This window comes from Protopterus annectens, chromosome 2.part0 (genome assembly GCF_019279795.1).
Source record: "Protopterus annectens isolate FY-2018-M chromosome 2.part0, PAN1.0, whole genome shotgun sequence".
Classification (NCBI taxonomy): domain Eukaryota; kingdom Metazoa; phylum Chordata; order Ceratodontiformes; family Protopteridae; genus Protopterus; species Protopterus annectens.
The window spans coordinates 734,973,824-734,995,923 of record NC_056728.1 but is presented as its reverse complement, the minus strand read 5'-3'; the positions used below and the strand labels follow the sequence as shown (position 1 = coordinate 734,995,923).

At 36.7% G+C, this 22,100-nt stretch overlaps 1 protein-coding gene across 1 annotated transcript in view; it reads left to right on the top strand.

Moving 5' to 3' along the window:
- The window catches only part of LOC122792777 (atrial natriuretic peptide receptor 1-like), a 1,260,614-nt gene that overhangs the window by 884,079 nt on the left and 354,435 nt on the right, over positions 1–22,100 (top strand). Inside the window, exon 16 of the mRNA XM_044060347.1 lies at positions 21,739–21,787. Within this exon, the coding sequence (XP_043916282.1) occupies positions 21,739–21,787 (49 nt within the window). The remainder of the gene's footprint in view (positions 1–21,738; positions 21,788–22,100) is intronic.

The window sequence follows — 22,100 nt, the reverse complement described above, 5'->3', positions numbered from 1 at the left end:
AGACTGAGATTGACTGTAAATAACTTGTTTAAAGACTTTGAAAGTAAATATGCTAACAATGAGATGTGCATGGGAAAATTAGGGAAAGTAATTGAAGATATTTTGTTTTTAGAGAAACGGTTGCTAGACCAAAAGAAAGCTAAGATTACCAGGGATGTAAGAGATTTTAAGAACAATAATGTATTCACCTGGCCTAGGAAATGAATCCAAATTTACACTATAGTCAGGGCTCAAATGCCTCACGCAGGCCTCCAGGTAGAACAGGTAACAATTTTGTGAATGCCACACTGAGCACACCTATAATCAATCCTGATAGACATCCACGGAGTGATACTTCAGAAAGTAGATCATTTAATAGAATTGATTTAAACAATAAGCAGAGTGATATCACTGACATTTTAGGTACCAGTGTAACCACAGAATCTGATCAACCAGTCACAGCAAACAATAATCTAGAACGGACAATGTAAGCCCTAACAGGACACAAGGAAATGGGAGAGTTAACAGTACTGTTGTAGGTGAAGGTCTGATAGGCTGCATTACGGATGTACAGAGGTCAGGTGCAGCAGTGGTAAGACCAAAACAAATAGTGTTATTGTGAATACAAATATATTACCTGCCCTCCCCATAGCACAAAATCATTTTTGGACAAAAGAAGGTCAACCAGCAGGGGAGACAGAAGAGGAAAGGATCGTTAGGCGAGCAGGAACAAGTAGGCCCCACGATAAAGAAAATGTGGGGAGGCAGAATCATTGATCATGAACCTTTCCGGCAGGGTTTTAAATGAGTATGAGAAACAAGTCCTAAATAAAGGACTAAGTTTCATTCCCACTAAGAACAGTGACTTAGTGGACACTATTATAGAAACCAAAATGTTCATTCGTAATTTACAACTAAGGCTAGAGTTTGGACAGTTTGATGACAATTCAGTTAAGAATAAGCACCGTCCTAACAGCACTTACGTGCCTCAACTTCACCCAACAATTGAAGTGTTTGGCAATGTAGTGGAAGATGACATATACAAATGCTATCAGGAGAAAACACCTTCAAGACATGGACAATTTGAACTATAAGCAGAGACAAGCATTGTATTCACTCAAAGATGATAGCTCTATAATAATAAGACCAGCTGATAAAGGTGGCCCGTGGTCATCATGGATGATATATACTACACTAACAAAATGTTTCAAATGTTAAATGACAGCAATACTTACTCCATACTAACTAAGGACAATTTAATAGATATGGTGTTCAGTGTTTATAATACCTTGGATGACTTAGTTATGTCTCTGGACATAACTCAACAACTCTATGAGTACTTTAAGGTGAACAACCCCATCATCCCGATTATACAGGGACTCCCCAAAGTCCATAAAAACAGCGTAGATCCACCACTCAGACCCATTGTTGCAGGGCAAGGTTGGGTCACTGAACCCTTATCTATTTACTTGGAAAGTGTATTAAGACCTTTAGTCAATGACAATAGGAATATTTTGAAAGATAGCAAACAGTTTCTCTTAGATTTATACTCTCAAACTCGACCTTTAGGTGAACAGCAACATTACTTTTTGTGACACTAGACGTAGTCAGTTTATTCACTGTAATTCCTAATGACACAGGAATAAGAATGTTAACAGAATATTTGAAGATACATTCCGACTTTTCGGATAAAAAAGTTGATCTTATAACTCTGTTACTTGAGACTGTCTTGACTAACAACGCTTTTGCTTTTCAAGAATCCATATTCTTACAGAAGGATGGCGTAGCTATGGGCACATCTTGTGCTAATAGTTACGCCAACCTTGTGATGGCTAGGTGGGAAGATGTTCACTTATATGACCATCCACTTTTCAATGAATTTGTTGGTATGTATTGCCGCTTTGTAGATGACCTCTTCCTTATTTGGTTGGGTGATGAACCCTCTTTAAAGAATTTCGTTTCCTATTTGGATAACACTACGGATTTTTTAAAATTCACCATGAATTTTTCAGATGAAACTATACCATTTTTGGATGTGGAAGTATTCAGGATGTCCAATGGCCTTATTAATACAACCATTCATAGGAAAGCCTGCCAAAGAAACAACATACTACACAGAAACAGTATGCATCCTGTACATGTATTCCAAAATGTCCTTAAAGGACAATTCATGAGAGTATCAAGGTTGAACCCACAACAAGAGTTCTATGAGAAAGGAATAGAGGACATGAAGGATAGATTTCTAGAAAGGGGCTATAAAGAAAATGAAATATTAGAAATGGTCAGAACTGTGGAGCGTCTAAGAACGAGTACTGCTAAACCTTACTTTATGGCACATGAAGGTAGTATGAAGAGTCCGAAGCCTTTAAAAACTGAAATTAGAACCAACCTCACTTTCAGTAAAATGAACTTGGAGGTGAAAGTTACCCTGGATAGACACTGGTGAATACTGAAATCCGATAGGGATGTCAATGAGGTAGTAGGACCAACACCACGTATAACCTACAAGAATCATCAGAATTTAAGAAGCATTTTATGTAGACCCAAACATCCGGGGAAAAGTAGACCAATAAATGATAGAAACACAGTACCCTGTGGTCATTGTAATCAATGCATCTACATTAATAAAGATACCACTTTTGAGCATCCTGTTACGCCACGCACATATAACTTCAGAACTAACACGAACTGTGAAAGTAAGAATGTGGTATACATGGCCACCTGTATAACCTGCAAAAGCTATTACATTGGCAAAACCAATAGATCACTTAAGGAAAGAGTTAGGGAACATATTTACCACATTAGGATAGGTACTGAGACCAATGCCCTAGCTAGACACAATACAACAGCAGGCACCAATCATAATTTTAAATTTTGTGTTATTGAACAAGTCAGCGTGGGTTTTAGAGGTGGTGATCTAATCAACAAAACCTTAGAACAGGAGACACGTTGGATTATCAGACTAAGGTCTGATAGGTCACCAGGGCTTAATGATAAAGTGCAACTCAAACCATTTTTAAGAAGTAGAAGACTACGAAGATGACTTAACCTACTATTACCTAAATAGAGTAGTAAGGTAATTTTAAAACTACGTATTGATGTCACTCTTATAGTAAATCAGTGTAAGAATCAGTCCTTGTAGACTGAATATAATTATTTTCATATTATTAATGTTCTGAGCTTTATAGCCACAAGTAGATGTGTTCTTAGTATCAAATCCCAGGAACTGATGGACCTTTGGATATGTTCGGCTTTCTTGTTTTAGCCTTACTTCTGAGCCCATACCTCACATACTAGTATGTTTTTCATCCCCTCCTATCACCACCTCAATATATTAGTGGCTATTGGGCATAGTTTACACATGCATGTGTGTAAATATATACACATGTATATACAAGCATGCATATACGTCTATATATTTGTTCACTGTAGCTGGAATTTATTTTGCGACTGAGCTAGGTACCCCATACATCAATAGATAGTTTTGTTTTATCATTAGGTACAGGCTTAGTATTGTTGGATTGTTTATCTCTTCACATTTTTCATTTGACCTTTTAACTTAGAATGTTGTTATATTTAGCACCAACTATGTACATGGAAGTAGTTGCTTTTTACTAGTTAGGGACCCTATCATCTATGGAGCTTTATACTTAGGTATTATTATATGTGTGCTTTGTGCTAATTTCAAGCTTTATTGTGTCAATTTTTGTGTTACGCCTAGCATTCCACTATTTATCTGTTTTATCTTTTATTTTGTATTAGTTAATGCCATCTCTGCCATGTTCAGCGAACACTTTAATAAGTGTACTCATTAATATGTACACGCTTTCATTGTTTTAAATAGTGACACTTTGTGATCAATATATGCTTCTAGGGCATAATCGTGCTTACAAATACTGTCTATTTTAGGCACAGGACAGCACGAATATAGGCTCACCTTTTTCTTAGAAATTTAAACATTGTTTCTGTTGTTCAGTACTTAGATGCTTAGAACGTGCTCACCGCACGCTGAGTTACCATAGCATGAAGTTAGGTTGTACTCAATTGCATTCAGAGTTCCTACAGCACACGGCACTTTACAACTTGTAAACAGTTTGTTTTACGTGGAATCTAAGAGGTTCCTATTTGTGGAATTTTTAATCTTGGACAACAGCCTTTCACCGATATGATGAGGTCTGACTCCTTGATGAGGCACATCGCGAAATACATTATATTCGCTATGTTGTTTTGTGGTAAAGGTACGCTTACATTTTTAGTACAGAGTTCTCGCTATATTAATTTTTAACCTGATATATGCAAAGTTGCATTCGACACACCACTATCTTAGTAGAGATGCTAGATATTGAAACGCGATAAAACTTGCTGTTTATCTAAGGATTTTAATGTTTTTAACACCATGAGGAGAGAGAATGTTCAGGGTTTTAATGAATGTAGCAACAGTTTTTTAATGATTGTAGAATGATATAGGACCAAGCACAATGCTCCTTTTATTTTTTAGAATGTATCAGGGTATATGCATATTTTTACTTATTTGCATGGACATTCTGATCATTAATTGTATATTTGGATGGAAGTATTCCTTCTAAATATTGTTGCATTTAACTATGTTAACTTTTTGAGTATCTGTTCCTTTAAGACAAGATAACATGTGACATATCAATTTGTAATGTCAATAGGAAGCTTAAGGATGGTTTAAAATGATTCAAACAGTTTTATTCATTGTTTTAAGAGTCTGAAGAAGCCTTTGGCGCCACTCATTGGAATAAACTTTATTATTTTTTATGAATGCATCTTATTTGAAGTTCCTTTGAATCTCTGCTTTTCGTTTCATTGCCACTGGAGGGTCACACACTTGGATATTTAAGACCTTGTTGCTGTATTTTGTTTCTCCACAGTTATATTTTTGAGAGGTTAAGTGCATTTCAGTTAATATTTACATGCTATTTGCCCCTGTTCCCCAACCTATAAGAAGAATGTCTGTAATAGGACCAAGATCGTGTTGCTATGTGGCACTATAAGCAATACACTGAATATGTACAAGCATGTCAAATAACACATGCTGTAGGTGGATGGGACACTCTAAATAGGCCTGGGGTGTGTGTGTGTGTGTGTGTGTGTGTGTGTGTGTGTGTGTGTGTGTGTGTGTGTGTGTGTGTGTGTGTGTGTGTGTGTGTGTGTGTGTGTGTGTGTGTGTGTGTGTGTGTGATATAAGCAAGTGTGTAAACTAACGTGAAGTATTCTTCCTTCTTATATTTGCCACAGTTAGCTATCACAGAGTAACTCTTGCCAAAGTACCAAGGCAGCATTGCCATATGTTGTTTCCCCAAGGAGAGCACCAAATTATATCTTCATACATGTAAACTAAAGTAAAACTTTGTTCTTACTTCTATTTAACATATCACTACTGAGTATCCCTGAATAGTGCTTGCCAAATTTTAAAGATAACTTACTGAATTCAGCCATTTTCTTATCTAGTATTTACCTTCCCATCAGTCAACTGCATCCTACTGCAACTGCTTTTTAAGCACTGAAAAATGTTTGATTTCAGCTGTATCAGATATATAGTGGCATTGTTTTAGAGTGTATATAGTCCTATTATCTTTTCCATTGTACAGTGTAATTGTTTGTGTGATTAAGCAATTAAAACCTGTTATGCCTTTCGCAACTGAACAAGTATTATAGCTTTTTAGAAAACCTGTGTTTTTTTTGACTAGTTATGGTACTGAGATAATTCTTCTTTTATTCTAGTTATGGTTAACATTAAAGTATTTTTCTGACTGTGGTTTCCTGAGCTGATTGTGTTATTTGCAGACAGTCAGTGTTAAATTAATTTGATTTGTTCATATTACAATAATTTTAGTTTTCACTATGATTACACTTTTTATCCTGGGCAGTAGAACAATGTTCATATTCCTGGTTCACAATTTTACTTATTAGCTTGCATACTGTCAGACATCTGCTTTTGCTTTAAAGGAAGTTACTTTTAAAATAACAGAATAACAGAACTTTGGCAGACACATCCCAAGCCATCTAATAATCAGCCATATTAGAGATCCCTTAATGACAGCTTGTAAACTATCAAACTTTTTTAAGGTTTTGTGGAGAGGGCAGCAATGAATGCATTGCCTGTGTGTGACACCACATTCCTTTGTTACAGTTCTGTTTCTCAGAGTAGTTTGTCTAACCAGGAGGACCGTAGTTAAAAACAGGAATTAATCCACATTTGTATATTTTAAGACTGTATTCAGATATGTTGACTTTTAACACTTAGAGCTAATAAATACTTAATCATTATCTGAAAACAGTTACTTAACTATTAATTGTTGGAAAATCTGAAAGTTTGGCAATAAATTCAAGATAGATATGCAGGTTCAAAATATTTGTGGGTAGATTGTTCCAGGTGGCAGGGGCTACTTTATTAGGTTAGATCTTTTAATGGATAGATCTCCTTTTTCCTGTGACTTAAGGGAGTATAGCTATGTATACAATCCATACATCATCCAAACATTTCTTCCACAGATAAATACTATTAAAAAACAGATTTACATCTGCATCATAAACATGACATTATTCCAAATATTTCATAAATAAATTTGTATAAATAGGTGAAAATTTTGGAGCCAGATTTAAAACTAAGGAAAAATAGGAAATTTAAGAGGGATGCTAATGATTATGAAAAGGGAAATGTATATAGTTGAAAAGAAAAGAAAATGATGGTCAGATGTCCTTTAATTGGGATTGTATGGTTTGGGTAATAGTGATTAATTACATTGATTTGTGACATTTCTAAATGCCAATAAGTGGCAATATAATATTCAAAGAAATTTCAGTTTGTGAGAAATTGACTTTTTAGATGTTAAAAAAAGTTTCTAGGCATGTCGATGGGCCTTTGGAAACATCATTATTAAGAAAAACATGCACTAGGACTTATTTGTATAACCACAATCTTGCTGAAGAAACAATACGAATACCACAAATTGTAAACCAACTCCTCAAATGTGCCTTTGAAGAATTTATTATAAAATGCAGAAAACAGTTCCAAATCTCATAAAATCAATATATTCTCTCTAGCGCCTTGGCCACACTTGCCTTTAACAGAGTAAACTCTAACCATTCATACCAGCAGCTTTATATACTGTCTGACACACCCACTTAATCACATACTTAATTAAATGAAAAAACATCACTATAAGAACTTTTAAATACATCAATACTATTACAAATTTCTTTACAAAAAACTTTTCCATGTACATGTAGGACTTATTTGTTAAATATGGGCAGCTATCACCCAAGATATATAATTAAACATGTGCCAAAATCTCAGTATTTGAGATAAAAAGGAATTTATACTACTGAAACAATTTTGAGAGATAGCTGGAACAATTGAATGACTGCTTGAAAGTAAAGGGCTATAAAAAAATATTTTAGATGCATAAGAAACATAAATATTATGAAAAGAATTGATCTTCTCAGTATAAAGAAAGAAGTCACTTAAAAGAAAATAGTAAAATAAAATTTATTACTACATACAGAAGTAATTTAAAAAATCAGAGAAGTGATATCAAGCTATTAGTGTATTTTAAGAAATGATTCGTGTTTGGTATGATGGTTCCAGACAGATGTGCATTTGGTTTCAGAAAAGGGAAAACTAGCAATAGAGTTATAACCAAAGCCTTAAATGAACCAGAAGGTAGTTTTCCTTGTTTAGATTTTACACATTGTACAAAAAAAATTACAAAAATATTACATCAATAAATACAACATATACCTTTCCAACATCTACCTTTCAAATCAGACATTTAATCACTTGAAACTCGATTAGATGGTATATTTAGGGTTGTGCTCATGTAATGAATTTTATGTGGGACAAATGGATAGGGCATGGAAACATATTTCTCTTCATATAAGTGACATCATCTGTAAGAGAGATCAAAGCCGCTTCTATAAACATTTAGGAAATTACCCAAAAGCCGTACACTAATTTATTGGTATAGACAAAGTGAAAACATATTTATTTATTTATTTATTTCAGTTTGATTATCGGGGAAGTCCACTGGGCCAGTGGTGTGCCCATTTTCAGTGGAGGCCCGGGGAGAATCCAATAAGCAATATGGTTACAAAGGTTTACATAATGCAATGAAAATACATACAAACATGGTTATGAAGGTTACATAAAGTGTTACTAAATACATATATGAGGTCATGCAGTCAGGTACAGGTGGATAGAATAACATTGAAATACAATTTTGATCTAGGTAGAACAGCTAGTAGGTATTTACATTCAGAACAGTAAGTTTAGACTCACTGGGCAATAAGCATCAGTGAATTACTTGATATTTACAATATATACAATACTTGGAGTTGAGAGAGAGAGATTGTTTAGTCTGAGAAAGTTAGCTAGATTAGTTAGGAGAATAGAAAAGAGGTAACAGTGTAGAGAAGAGCAGGAGTATGGAAAGCTCAAAGGGTAAATTTGTGAGATTTTAGGTAGGGTGAAAGCAGGAACATTTATGTTTAGTGGATAGGTAAGAGAAAAGTAGGGTTTTGAAGGTTTCAGGGTTAGGTGTGGTCCTGAGTAAAGGAGGGAGAGAGTTCCATTTTTTGCCTATAGCGAAGGAGAGGAGGAGTTGGCCTGCAGGGTGTTTGGGTTTGTGGACAGAGATTAAATTTTGGTGTTCAGATCTCAGAGATCTGGTTGGGATGTATGGGGGAAGGATGTTTGTTAAGGCTGGGCATTTTTCTGGAAAGAATATTAGTTTGTGTGCAGTGGTTAGTTGGAGAAAGTCAAGGAGGTTTGAGAGTTCAAGCCAGTTCAGAGATTGTAGGGTTAGGCAGTGGTGAGTGGAGGTTTTGGATTTAGTTGAGAATTTAGAGATTTTATTATAGCAAGTTTCGAGTTTAGAGGTGTTGGTAGAAGAAAGGTTAGTTAGTAGAGGGGCTCCATATAGTAGAGAGGGTAGGAGGTAGGTATTAGCGATAGTTTGCCTTGCAGAGTTGGAGAGAAAGTGGTTATTTCTATACAGCATGCCTAGTTTTTGATGGGTTTTCTTTATGTTTTGTTGGATGTGGATATCAAATTTAAGGTGTTCATCTATGGTAATGCCGAGGAGTTTTGCAGAAGGGACCACTTCTATGGCAGAGTTGTTTTGGCTAAGGACTGTAAAAGCATTCTTGTCAAGGGAGACATTTCTAGAGGGAGGAAAGAGATGTATTTTGGATTTATTGGAGTTGAGAGAGAGATGGTTGTGGTGCATCCAGTTTTCAGTAGTAGAAAAAGCTGTTTGAGTTTTAGTCGGGAGTTCAGGTAGGTTGGAGGCAGTACAGACTAAGGTAGAGTTGGATAACTGTTGTGTCAGGGATGACTGAGTGAAGGTTGTTAATGAAAATGTTGAAAAGAATGGGTCCGAGGATGGACCCCTAGGGAATACCGGTGGGTGTTGGCAAGAAGGAGGAAGTAGAGTTCTTCCATCTGACAGCTTGAGATCTGTCAGATAGGTAGCTGGAGAACCAGGAAAGGGTGTCAGGGGAGAGATGAAGGTTGGAGAGATGAAAGAGAAGATGCTTGTGGGAAATGGTATCAAAGGCTTTGGAAAGGTCTAGCAGTATTGTGGATACAAGTAATCCAGAGTCACATGCTCGATTTACTGTGTCTAAAAAGGATAGTAAGGTGGTAGTGGTGCAGTGGCCAGGGTGGAAACCATGCTGGGTAGGAGTTATTAGGTGATTCTGAGTTAAAAAAGGCATAAGTTGGTGATGGACACATTTTTCAAGTATTTTTGAAAGTGGAGAGAGAAGGGCAATTGGGCGGAAATTGGAGGTATTGTAGTTTTTGCCTCCTTTGTGGAGAGGTAGAATGAAGGTAGATCTCCAGAGTCTGGGTACATAAGATTCTTTTAAAGATCTGTTAATTAGGATGCTGATAGGGAGAGCAATACCATCAGCAGCAGATTTGAGGAAGGAGGAGGGTAAGTTGTCAGGGGCATTTGAGCAAGGCTTTAGTTTTGATAGGAGTCTTTTTATGAAAGTAGTAGGTACAGATTTGAGTTGGAAATTAAGCGTACTGTTATTAGGGGTGTTGTGAGTAGAGGAGAGAGAGATGGTTGGATTGTTGTTGGGAAAAGATTTGGTTAGAGTAGCTATGGAGTCTGTAAAAAATGTGTTGAAGTGAGAGCTTAGTTCTGAGTCAGTTAAGCTAGGGTCAGGGCAGGGATTATTCCTAGATCCTGGGTGGAGTAAGGAATTTATACCTTTCCAGAATTGATTTGGGTTCTTGTTATTGTTGGATTGAAGTTTGTTGTAGTAGTTTTTTTTGTCAGAGGTTATTAGTTTCTTTACTTGGTTGCAGAGTTGGGTGTATTGAAGTAAGGTAGAGGGTATCTTATTTTTTTGGTATAGCTTCCAGGATTTGTCCCTGCAGTGCATGATTTGTTTAGTTTCCTTGGATAGCCAAGGAGCAGAATTAGTCTTGATTCATTTGTTTCTTGGAGGGGCTTGGGAGTTGAGGGTTTTTAGGAAGATAGAGTTGAAATATTCTACTGCATTGTCAAGGGGAAGAGTATAAAGGATTTGCCAGTTTGTATATTTAAAAGTGTTTGAGAATTATGTGGGGTTGAAGTTGCTGAGATTGCGAATGTGGATATAGTGATGTTGGTGTTTACTGTTGTTGGTTGAGCGATGTATGAAAGCAGGGAGATGGTCACTGAATGTGTCTGGGATAGTACCAGAGAGAGTCATTTTATCAGGATGGGAGACTAGGATCCAGTTGATGATGGATCCTGGGGGGTGGTGTTTGTTTGGGCGCATAGTTGTATAAATTACTTGGGAGAAACTGTAGAGGTTGATGAATAAGGGGGGAGGGGTGAGTTGATTTTATTCCAATCAATATTGACATCACCTAGAATGTAGGTTTCAAATTTTATTTTAGTTGAGGCCCAGTGAAGGATATTTTCAAGGGTAGATATGTTATCACCTGGGGAAATATATAGGGAGATAATGCATATATTTTTATGTTTATTTAGTTGTAGGAGACTGGCAGTTAGTTCAGTGTTTTTGAAGTTTGGAATTGGAGTTTGTAGAGGGATTAGTGAGAGCCGGTTGGAGTAGATTAGAGCGGAGCCTCCACCTTTTCTGTTTAAATGGTCATTTCTATGGATTTGGAATCCAGGGGGAAGGATTTTGGAGTCAGCTATATAGGGTTTTAGCCAGGTTTCTGAGATGGCTAGGATGTCAGGTTGGTTATGGGAAATCCAAGCTTGTATTTGATGTATTTTGTTATTAAGGCTTTGGGCATTTATGGTGAAGAACTTAAGGGTGTTGTGAGAGGATGTAGGAAAAGGGGAGGAAGAGGCAATATAGGATGGTTGTAGTGGATGAGGTGGGAGTGGGGAGGAGTTTGTAGTGTGGCAAGGGCCAGGGTTAGGATGGATATCTCCAGATAAGGCTAGGATATTATTGGGAATAACCTTTAGCCTTTTGGGTTTGTTGAGAAGGAAGTAGTTTGGGGCTAGTGTAGATTTAAGAGTGATGGTATTTGTTGTGGTGGAGAAGAGTTTGGGGTGGGATAGGTGCAGTATGCTGGGGGAGATAAGAGAGGATGTTATTGTATGGAAGTGGGATGCAAGGAGAGGTTGAGGGTGAGTGCATCGGATGGTTTGTGTAATAGGTAGGCATAGGGGAGGTTTGGAAGAGTAAGAAGTAGCAAAGTAAAGAGGAATTAATAGAACAAGAAGGGAGTATGGAACAAGGATAGTATTAATGGTGTGTAAGAACATAGTTGGAGAATGTACTGGAAATGAAGGGAGAGATGTGAGGACATTTTATAGGTAAAGGAGGAGAAGAGGTAGAGGAGATAGAAGTGGTTTCAAGTCTTTACAGGGAGAGAGAGAGACTGAGTAAGGAGGATGGGGTGCGTCATGTGGAGTAGGGAGGAGTTGGGAAGGGAGTGGTTTTTCGGAGAGGAAGGTGATTAGATAAGTGATTTGGATGGGAGGGGATTAGGTAGGGATAAATGTAGGGGTGCTGGGGGTGGGTGGAATTTGGGGGCAGGGTAGGGGAGTGGAGTGAGCCCGTAGGGTGAACGGAGCGGGGCAGAGCCAGAGGAAGGAGAAAAATGTGAAGAAAACTATCAGTGGAGTGTGAGAGCCAGAGGGTAAGTTTGGACAGTTATGCTAAGTAAAAAGCCTGACAGCAAGTTAGGGTTGAGGTTGGAAAGTGAGAGGGAAATAACAGTAGAAGAAGGTCAGGGGTGTGTGAGGGATAAAGATGGGTAAGTATAGAGTGGGAAAGTGGACAAGGTATTCCAAGGAGGATAGAGAGACTGGGATTAGAAAAAGAGTTATCTAAGAAGTAAATGGGTGAGATAAGGAGAGAAGTGGGAAAGAAGCTAGAGATAGCAGGAAGGTGGAAAAGTGCCACCTAGTGGGCAGTCAAATTAGTACAACAGAGAGCCCTGTAGGGGAAAATCCTGTTGGTGAAAGAAAGGAGCTTGCATGCATTAGGAATGGGGTAAAGAAATATGGAGGGGGAATACAGTTATGTTAAAGGACGGGAATTGCAAGAATAAGTGAAATAGGGAGAGAACTGAATTCAGTGGGCAAAAAGAGGGAGAGCTTTGGGTGCTGGCTGGCCTGGCAGGGATGCGTACAGCGATCTACTGGAGAGTATGTATTATCTACACACTGGCAAAAATAAATATAGCACTACACATACTTTCACTGACAATGCTTTGCAGGGAGCTGGAGTGGGTATTAGTTGAGAGATAGAATGTCCTGTTTGTGGGTTCCTTAGTATGGATTTCCAGAAGGGTACAGTCGGAGATGAGAGCAGGAGTAGACAGGAACACAGGCTGAAATATGCAAGGAGAGAAAAATGGGTAATGAAGCAAATAATACAAGATTCAGGAGCTTAAAGTAGTCAGTTAGGTAATACACAGTAAGTTTGCATGTTAAAATTGGCTAAAGCAACGCTGAAAAAAAAGTTTACATCAACAAATTTAAATACCATTGAAACAACAATTAACAAGGCACAGAAGAGAAAATGTGATTAAATGCAGGCACAGCTCACGCATTAGCTAAGCAGTAGAGTCAGTAAAAATCAAGTTACAGTCCTGGATCTGGGGGATGCTAAACGTTTCAGGTAGGTTGGAGTTTTAAACTCCAGCTAGAGCTAGCAACAGAGACAATATTTGGTCAGCACCAAGTACATCCAAATACATTGGGATGCAGATAGAGAGGCATTGTAATGCAGGTGTCAAACTGCGTATTTCTTTAACTGAGGTGCATATTTCTAGGAGGGAAATTATAAGCAAGAATTCTACAAAAGGTGAGAACATAAACTGGAGTGCAGAACGCCAGGTTAGGGAGGGATGGATATCATCATTTATTATATAAAAAATACAAAAAATGGGAGCATTATATCCACCGGGGTTGAATTAAATTATTTGAATTAAATTGGCAAATGCATTTTGAAAGATGCTGCAGTTATAGCTTTAACCAGAAGATGAAAACAAACTGGCGAAACCACCACTAACTCAGTAAGCCAGGAACTCAACTCAGGCCAATCCAACACGAAATGAAATAAAACAACAACATTTTAGTAAGCTAAACTAAAAGCTTTTCATTAGTGCGTTGCACTGACTTCTTCAGATAGTAAAAAACATTTGCGCTATTGAACATAACATTAAATACCAACATTTTAACACGCCCCTTGTTCTGTCATTAGTTTCTTAAAGGTACAGTTCTTAAACTATAATTTAGTAAAGTACAGTGCTAACTAACATAAATAAGATAAATAATAGTCTAAGAAGAAACTCGTGCACCGGAACTTTGACAATGAAAAGCTTTGAACTGTATAAATAAATCCAATATGATACAATACAATACATAGGTCACTAAACTCTATAAAATAATAGTATTGAAACTAAAAGCAAACCACGTCACATGAGCCAAATGCCTAAAATAAAAAGCCTGTAGTGAAGGCGCAACACCTCCTGATCTAAAAAATCTAAAATACATATACATGAATTTAAATACATAAATTTACTTCTTACTTACTTTCAGTTAAAAGTGAAAAGAATTTTTACATTAAAAATCTTGACCACCTAAATAACTAAACTGACTACTTAAACTAGAAAATCGTATCGTATTGGATTTATTTATACAGTTAGCGGTGATTTCGCCAGTTTGTTTTTTTTTCGTTTTTGAAAGTATCTTTAACCAGAAGAAGGCTGGATAAAAACGATGGCGTAATTTATTAAATACATAGGATGAAGCATGAGTCCTGTATTTCAAGTGTTAGCACACTTTATGAGATATGCCATAAGTAATCATTTGGATTTAGAGACCATCTTATGTGATATATATTTTAAATAATGACGTTTTTGAAGTATGTCTGCTGACTGGCTGATCTTGATCAGATGATGTGGGTTTGTTCAAATAAACAAGATCCAATGTAATTGAATTGCTCCAATAACACTAATGATGCTAAGTTAAGTGAAACTAGTCTGTCGTGAAGAAGTTTCTGTCCAATAAAGGTTGTTATACACAGGTGCTGGATTTGTGGTGTTAATACATTAGAAATTCCAAACATTTGTTTGTTTGTCTGCTGTCTTTCATACAACATCATTTTTATCCAGCCTAAAATATACACACGCGCATGTGTGTGTGTGTGTGTGTGTGTGTGTGTGTGTGTGTGTGTGATATATATATATATATATATATATATATATATATATATATATATATATATATATATATATATATATAAAGATAGATACATAGATGGAGAGATCTATCTATCCATATTAGTGTGATCAGTCACACTTGTGGTCTCTGCAAACCTGTAGTTTTTGAGAGTTGGTTCATAGATTCTTAGGCTCATGGGTGTGTGCCAGGCTAATGACCAATGGGGCCTTTTATGCTTAGCTATATATCCCAAATCTCTGACAAGTTCTAGTAGTATAAACAGAGTCTTGGGAGATGAAACATTTCAAGCAGTCCCTTGGAGATGAACCATTTACAGGCTGCCTGTGAACATTAGAGAGACATGTAACCAGGATTAGATTAAGTTTTCCTTTCTAGCTGTCCAAGTTACACTTGAATTCTGTTATGTTAGGTCAGAAACTCACATGGACATGGATGAAGAGGAGAGAAGGAGAGGAATGGGATAAATAAATAAATCTCTCTCTCTCAGCAGGTCCTATTTATATCACTGGCAAAAGTGTTTGTGTTAGAATTTTTAATTGTTTGTGTTTGTTTTTTTTGCAGATATACAGGACAGTGTAGTGTTGTTGTTTTGTTTTTTGTATGCCAGGTATAGATTATCAAGAGAGAGAGAGAGCAGCAGCAGCACGGTTAAAAGCTTTGAGGTGGTCTGCAGACAACATGTTATTTATGCCCTGATTTCATTTAGTGAGGAACCTCTGTGGAAGTTGCAATTGTTAGATATGCCTGGTTAGGTACATACCAAAGGGGGCATTGTACTCAATGATAGGTCTGATGAATGTTGAATATAGTGGAATAATGACTTCCTTGCCCAGATGCCATACCTTTGTTTTAATTTGAGAAATACAGAATGATTTCTTCACTACCATAGCTATGTGATGGTCAAAGGCTATAATACTATCTACCTTTGTCCCAAAGTCCCTGACTAATGGGTCAACTCTTAGGGGTGTGTTGTCAATATGCTAGTTACCAGTGTTGATTAACTTCCCAAAGGATACTATTATGCATTTCTCGGCATGTAATTTTAGTCTATAGCTGTGACACAAGTAATTATTTGTGTCAGTCCTTCTTGGAAAACATCAGTGTTGGTAGGGGATTTTATGACTGCTCCTATTTTGCAGTCATATGCAAATTACATCAGCCAGAGGCTCTTGACATTGAAGGGCTGTAGTTTTCAGGGTCCATAGATGGCCTGCCTTTGTGCAGATGGATAATGGTTGTTGTCGCTCTCCTACTTTGGCTACAATAGAGGAGTCTTTCTGGGTTCTGTTCAAGCAGCATTATTATATACAAACACACCACAATAGAAGTTTGCTGACTTTAACTTAAGTTATATACCAACTAATAAACCAAGTAAGGATAAGAAGCTTCCACGGCAAGACAATAAAGCCCCGGACAGCCTGGAATCCTTCTCAAGACTTTTATTAAGCACAAAAATCCACCATAAACACAAACTAACTACTGCAATCACACATGCTCACTCTCTGGTTGCACTCTCAAAATGGCATTGGGAATAGCATGTGCCGAGTATTTATATGTGCGCATTCAGTCCTTGATATGCTTCTTAAAGATACAGCACATTCACTTAGATCTACATCCTCCCTCTTTGAGAAATAGATCATGCAATGTTATGACTCTGTTTGGCATGCAGATATTACAAGTAGTTCTGTGTCATGCAATTATACAAAACTGGGTACATATATACAGTTAGTAAAATGTTGCTGTGTAATTCATACTGGGTCTGGAAATTCGACCATATCGTGCGACATAAAATTGGGAATTAAGTTTAGCAACTGGCGCTGTCTCTACGGAATGTTCAGCCTTGGGAGTATTTGGAACATCCTCAGGAATGGAAGTAGATGTTGAGACACTCTGAGATGGGAACAATGTCTAGTTTGCTCTGAGATATAGAGTCTATATCACAGAAACAATGCTGCGATGATGATTCTGGTGCAAGAAGGAGATATCTGCAATTTCTCCTGTACTCCACCTCTTCAGATTCTACAAGGTAGGATCTCAGCTTGATATATATACGTGTAATGTGACCAATCTGGTCAAAACCTTTCACTGTTTGTATCCTCACTGTCTCTCCTTCCCTCAACAGATGAATAAATCTGTTTGATTTATCATAACTGGACTTCTGGTTAGAATGCTTCTTGAATAATTGGGCTTTGATGGTTCTGTTAATCTAAGCTTTTGGCCTCAATAAACAGAAACTAATAGGTAGCATTGTTTTGGCTTACCTGGATAGAAGTCTTTGAACAGGTGAGCCAAGTATATCGTCACGGGGTATGTTTCTGAGATTTAATAAATTAAAAAATACATTGGTATTGTCACACTTTGACCTTTCAAGTAATTGCTTTGCACTCTGCACTGCATGTTCAACTAGTCCAGTTGACTGTGGATATTTAGGACTGCTAGTGACATGTACAAATTCCCATTCTCTTGCAAATTTTTGAAACAACGGACTAATAAATTGAGTACCATTGTCAGAAACAACTTTGTGTGGACTGCTATGAACTGAGAAATGATGTTTCAACTTAGTAATAACAACAATGGATGTTATGTTAGGTAGTAAGTCAATCTCAAACCAGTTTGAATAAGAGTCTACCAAAGCTAAGTAGTGTTGATTGTCCCACTTGAAGATATCAGTGGCTACTCTTGACCAAGGTAGTTCAGGAAATTGACTTAGCTTAAGAGGTTCTCTTTGGAAATGTGGATTAGTACTATTGCATAATGAACAAGAAGAAATAACTTTATCAATATCTTTCAGTAATGAAGGCTAAAATACTAGTTATCTTGCCCTTCTCTTAGTGGATGCAGAACCTGGGTGACCACAATACAAAATTTGGATATATACTCGTAAGGAAGCAGGAACAACAATTTTAGGACCTTTGAAAATAATGCCATCTTCCATCAACATTTCATCTCTGTAAGGAAAAGAAGGTTTGCACTTTAGGTGGTACACTAAATTGCTTTGATGGCCATCCAACATTAATGCAGTGGTTGAGCTTTTGAAAAATTGGATCAGTCATTGTGTGATCTCTCAGCTCATCAAGTCTAGTGGTAGAGAAATTATGCACTGCTATCATGTCAGTCAAAATTCTCTGCTTCAGGCTGTTTGGTTGTATTTCTGGGTGATCTGGATAAGGTATTAGCCAGATAAAGTAGTTTGCCTTTTGTATAGACCATTTTGAAGTTGTAGTTTTGCAATTTGAGCATCATTCTTTGTAATCTTGCTGGAACTGAATGCATAGGCTTCTTTAGAATAGTAACTAGAGGTTAGTGATCAGTTTTAATCTGAATAGCTTGACCATAGATATAATCATGAAACTTGGAACATGCAAATACTATTGCCAAAAGTTCTTTCTCAATTTTTCACATATTGCATTTCAGTTTGGGTAAGTGTTCTAGATGCATAGGCTACTGGACTGCCCTCTTGAAGAATAACTGCACCAAGACCAAATTTTGAAGCATCACAGGAAAGAGTGACTGGCTTATTTCCATCATAGTATCTTAATGTACAGCAAAAAGAACTCTTGACATTACCTAAGGTAGTCCCAGGCAACAACAAAACTTAGTGGATCAATAGAATGGACATACCCCACATGGACAACTTTAACAGAATTCACAAAAATACTCTTTAATAGAACAAACTGAGTAAAAACAAAAAACAGCAAACGCTGATAAAATGGATTAGCGCTTTCGGACATCTTCCACAGATCCTAAAAGTACTCCACCAATGAATGACTTTAAATGTAGAAATGGACCAGTCCTAAGGAAGTAAAAAACACTTCCTTAAAGTAGAGACCAATAGTAGACCTCCCCCAGCAACTAATCATATAGACATACAATTCTAGACTCACCAATCAAATAATGTCCCCTCTAGTGATTTAGAAGCATAAAAAAATCAATTGCATGGCTAAACAATATCCACATTTTCAAAATACAAAGGCAACAAGAAATAAAATCAAGTTTTACATGTGTGGCATCTCTATCTAGCAAGACAATTCACGCTAATGTGTAGAAAGTGCTTCAATACAAATTTTACATAAAAGCGACTATCTGATGACTTCGTAAAAATGATAAAAACATAACAGTTCTATTAGCTTTGTATAAATGCAAGTTCGCTATTGCTAGATCACTCTTAAATAAATAATCAGTGAAACCTTAAACAGTTATAAAAAACTAAAATATATATTCATCTGAAGAGAAGAAAGCCTACTTAACTACCTGAAGACCTCCACCAATCATTTCATTCAAATGTAAAAATACACCAATCATAGCTAAACATAAATACTTCCTCAAGATTAAGACCAATGAAACGGCTTCTCTCAACTATGAATCAAGCAAAAGAACAATGCCATACTCACCAATCTGTCATTGTCCAATCAGATTGATGAATATCAAAAGAGAACCAATCAATCCCTTGAGTAATAAAGAGACTATAGCAACCCTACAAGACTTAGCATTTCTAAGGTCACAAAAATGGATTGCAAATGTTTTACATAGAACATGTAATGCGGACATGGCCATTTGAATCAATGTGATACCTCAAACAGCTTTACACCATACCCATATGGTTATCAGCAACTAACAATTGAGCATTAATCAAGTGGCAGGGATCAATAGACACTATAGCACAAGTACTTTAACCTAGACAAAAAATATATTCTTCTTCTTTCGTCTTTTCCCAGTTAGGGGTAGCTACAGCGGTTCACCTGTCCACTCATGTTTGGCAGTGGAGTTTTTACAGTGTCAAGTTGCCAGCTCGGTACCCAACCTTCCACAGAAGGCACACACATGCATGCACTCACACCTAGGGCCAATTTAGAGTGTCCAATCCACCTACAAAAAAAAAAAGAAAACATATAAAATCTGTAAGGTTATAAGCAACAAAATAGCTTCTTTCTGCTGCCAATCAGATAGGGAGACAACTCTAGTTCACCAATCACTGATTAACCAATCAAACTGGCTAAAGCCATAATTCATCCAGTCAAAACCATGAGTGGTTGTTGCATGCTGTAACCCCAAGCCATCTAAACCAATTAAAAAAAATACAAAAAATATAAAAAGCAATGCCTCAGACAGCTCTGCACCATATCCAAATAGTCATCAGCAGCTAATAGATGAGTACTAATCAAGCAATGGGGATCAGCAGATTATTATAGTGCAAATAAATTAATCAGAACAAAAAATACATATAAATAAAAGAACAAAAAAATAAATAAAAAGAAAAAATGAAACCTATAGGAAAATAGCCCACAACATGGCTTCTCTCTGTTGTCAAACAGGTTGAGAAACAGGTCTGAGTTCACCAATCACTGAACAACCTATCAAGTTAGCTAGGACCATAATTCATCCAATCAAAACCATGGATGGTTTTGCATACTATAACCTGACACTGTATCCATCCGTATATGCGCTAACCAGTGGAGATCTAATGCCTCTCCTTGGGTATAATTATGAAAATTAAATATTTACTGAAAAAAAGACATAAATCCTTTTATTCTCATTAAGAAATAGCCAGCCTAGGCCCAGTGGGTTCAGTCAGGTGTAACCTATAAATCAAATAAATCTAGGCAGTCAAAGCTTCCGGGCAAACACTAAGGCTGAGTTCATCCACAAACGCTTGACCTCAGCATAGAATCATAGTCTGTGGATCTGGCATAAGAACATAGCTCAAAACAAGTCTAAATCAGAGTTAAAGATATAAATTATTTTGAGGATGGATTTACCATTTTTCAACAGAGGCGAATCTGTGGTCCAATCTTACTACAGAGGACATCACACTTAGAGGTGTGCCATGGTCTGCCATATTAGTAAGGACTAGGTCCAGCATATTTGCGGCTTTGATTAGTGTACTGGCAATCTGATCCAGGGTGTTTCTATTTATAAAGTCCAGGGATCTCTGTGCCTTCATGTTTGGTGTCGTATATGACTCCCAGTTAAAGTGAGGTAATTAAAGTTGCCCATGAATTTGGTATTGGGTTGGATGGTGAGTTCCTACAGTAAACCTATATACATGTTATGGTTTTCCTGGGTCATAGAAAAGGGACCTATAGCTTAAGTGGAACTGGTATGGGATTTTGCCTAAGGTGATTTGAACATGGAGAAGCTGAAGTGCATTGTCCTGTTTGACTAGCCTTGAGGTATGTTTATTTTTTATGTAAATTGAGACACCTCAACCTTTAACCCCTGGCTTTGAAGTAGCCAGTCTAAATGTGTGGAAGGCATTATAGCCTTGGAGTGTTGGGGTGCTGTCTGCAGCTGTAAACCATGCCTCAGTGACTTCATTTATTGGTTCAGGAGCATTTTGCAATTCTCTAATCCAATGCAGGTTATGTTATTATTCAAGGATTGTATTGTATCTATTTATAGTCTTTAAAAGATCTTATGTTCACTATATTTTGTTCCTTTAGTAAAATATGCCTGCCTTTACCATCACAGCTTAAGAAAGGATTGATGCCATTTTCCAGCATAATTAAATGGAGCATTCTTTAATTGTCATTGCAGTTAATAACACAGAACCTGTTGTGTGAGATCAAAATATGTCAGACCCTTTTGATTTCTTCCTAAATTGTAATTTAAAAAAATAGAAAAGGAAATGAAAATGAAAAATAAAGGAATGTTTTTGGTATAATTATTAGTAGGATTTCTTCTCCATCCACCATTTCCCAAAAGCTGAGCTCAGAGCTGTGGAATGTTGAGGTGTATATTATTTTCTTGATGATGTATAACTATCAAATATGTAATTGTAATCATAATCTTTAACAAAATCTTTTAAATGATTTTGTTCTATCAACCTTTTCTTTATTTAGCATAGTAAGAATTACACCATGATGACTATATGTTACTCATCAAATTAATGGCCAGATTAGAACAATCAGATTTAAATACTGTTGCTTCAGAAGAATATTGACTTTTCATAGAAAGACTAGCTATGTAATTTGCGTGTAGCATCCTTAATCAAATATACTCTGCAAAAGTGATTACATTCTCCCAGGGAGTACTAACATTTTCTTTATTTTGTTTACAGCTTTGCTATCATTCTGCTTGAAATTGCAACAAGAAGTGATCCAGTGCCTGTAAGACATTTTTTTTTACATTAATGACATTTAAACTTTATAAAAATATATGCCATTCTAATAGGATACAAATAATTGTGTTAGAGTAAATCAAATAATGTTTTAACTGTTTTTGTATAATTCATTGAATGGGAAAATGCAGGCTGCATTCTCAACTTCACGTTAAGGACTTTAAAATGCATTGACTCTTCTGGGCTTCATGATTTATTGGCCAAATGTAAGAAATGATTCCATTTTATCTATGTTGTGATGAGGACTTTAGTACACAGCTGAAAAACAACATGGCTGTCTTGCAGAACCAGTTTTGCTCAAC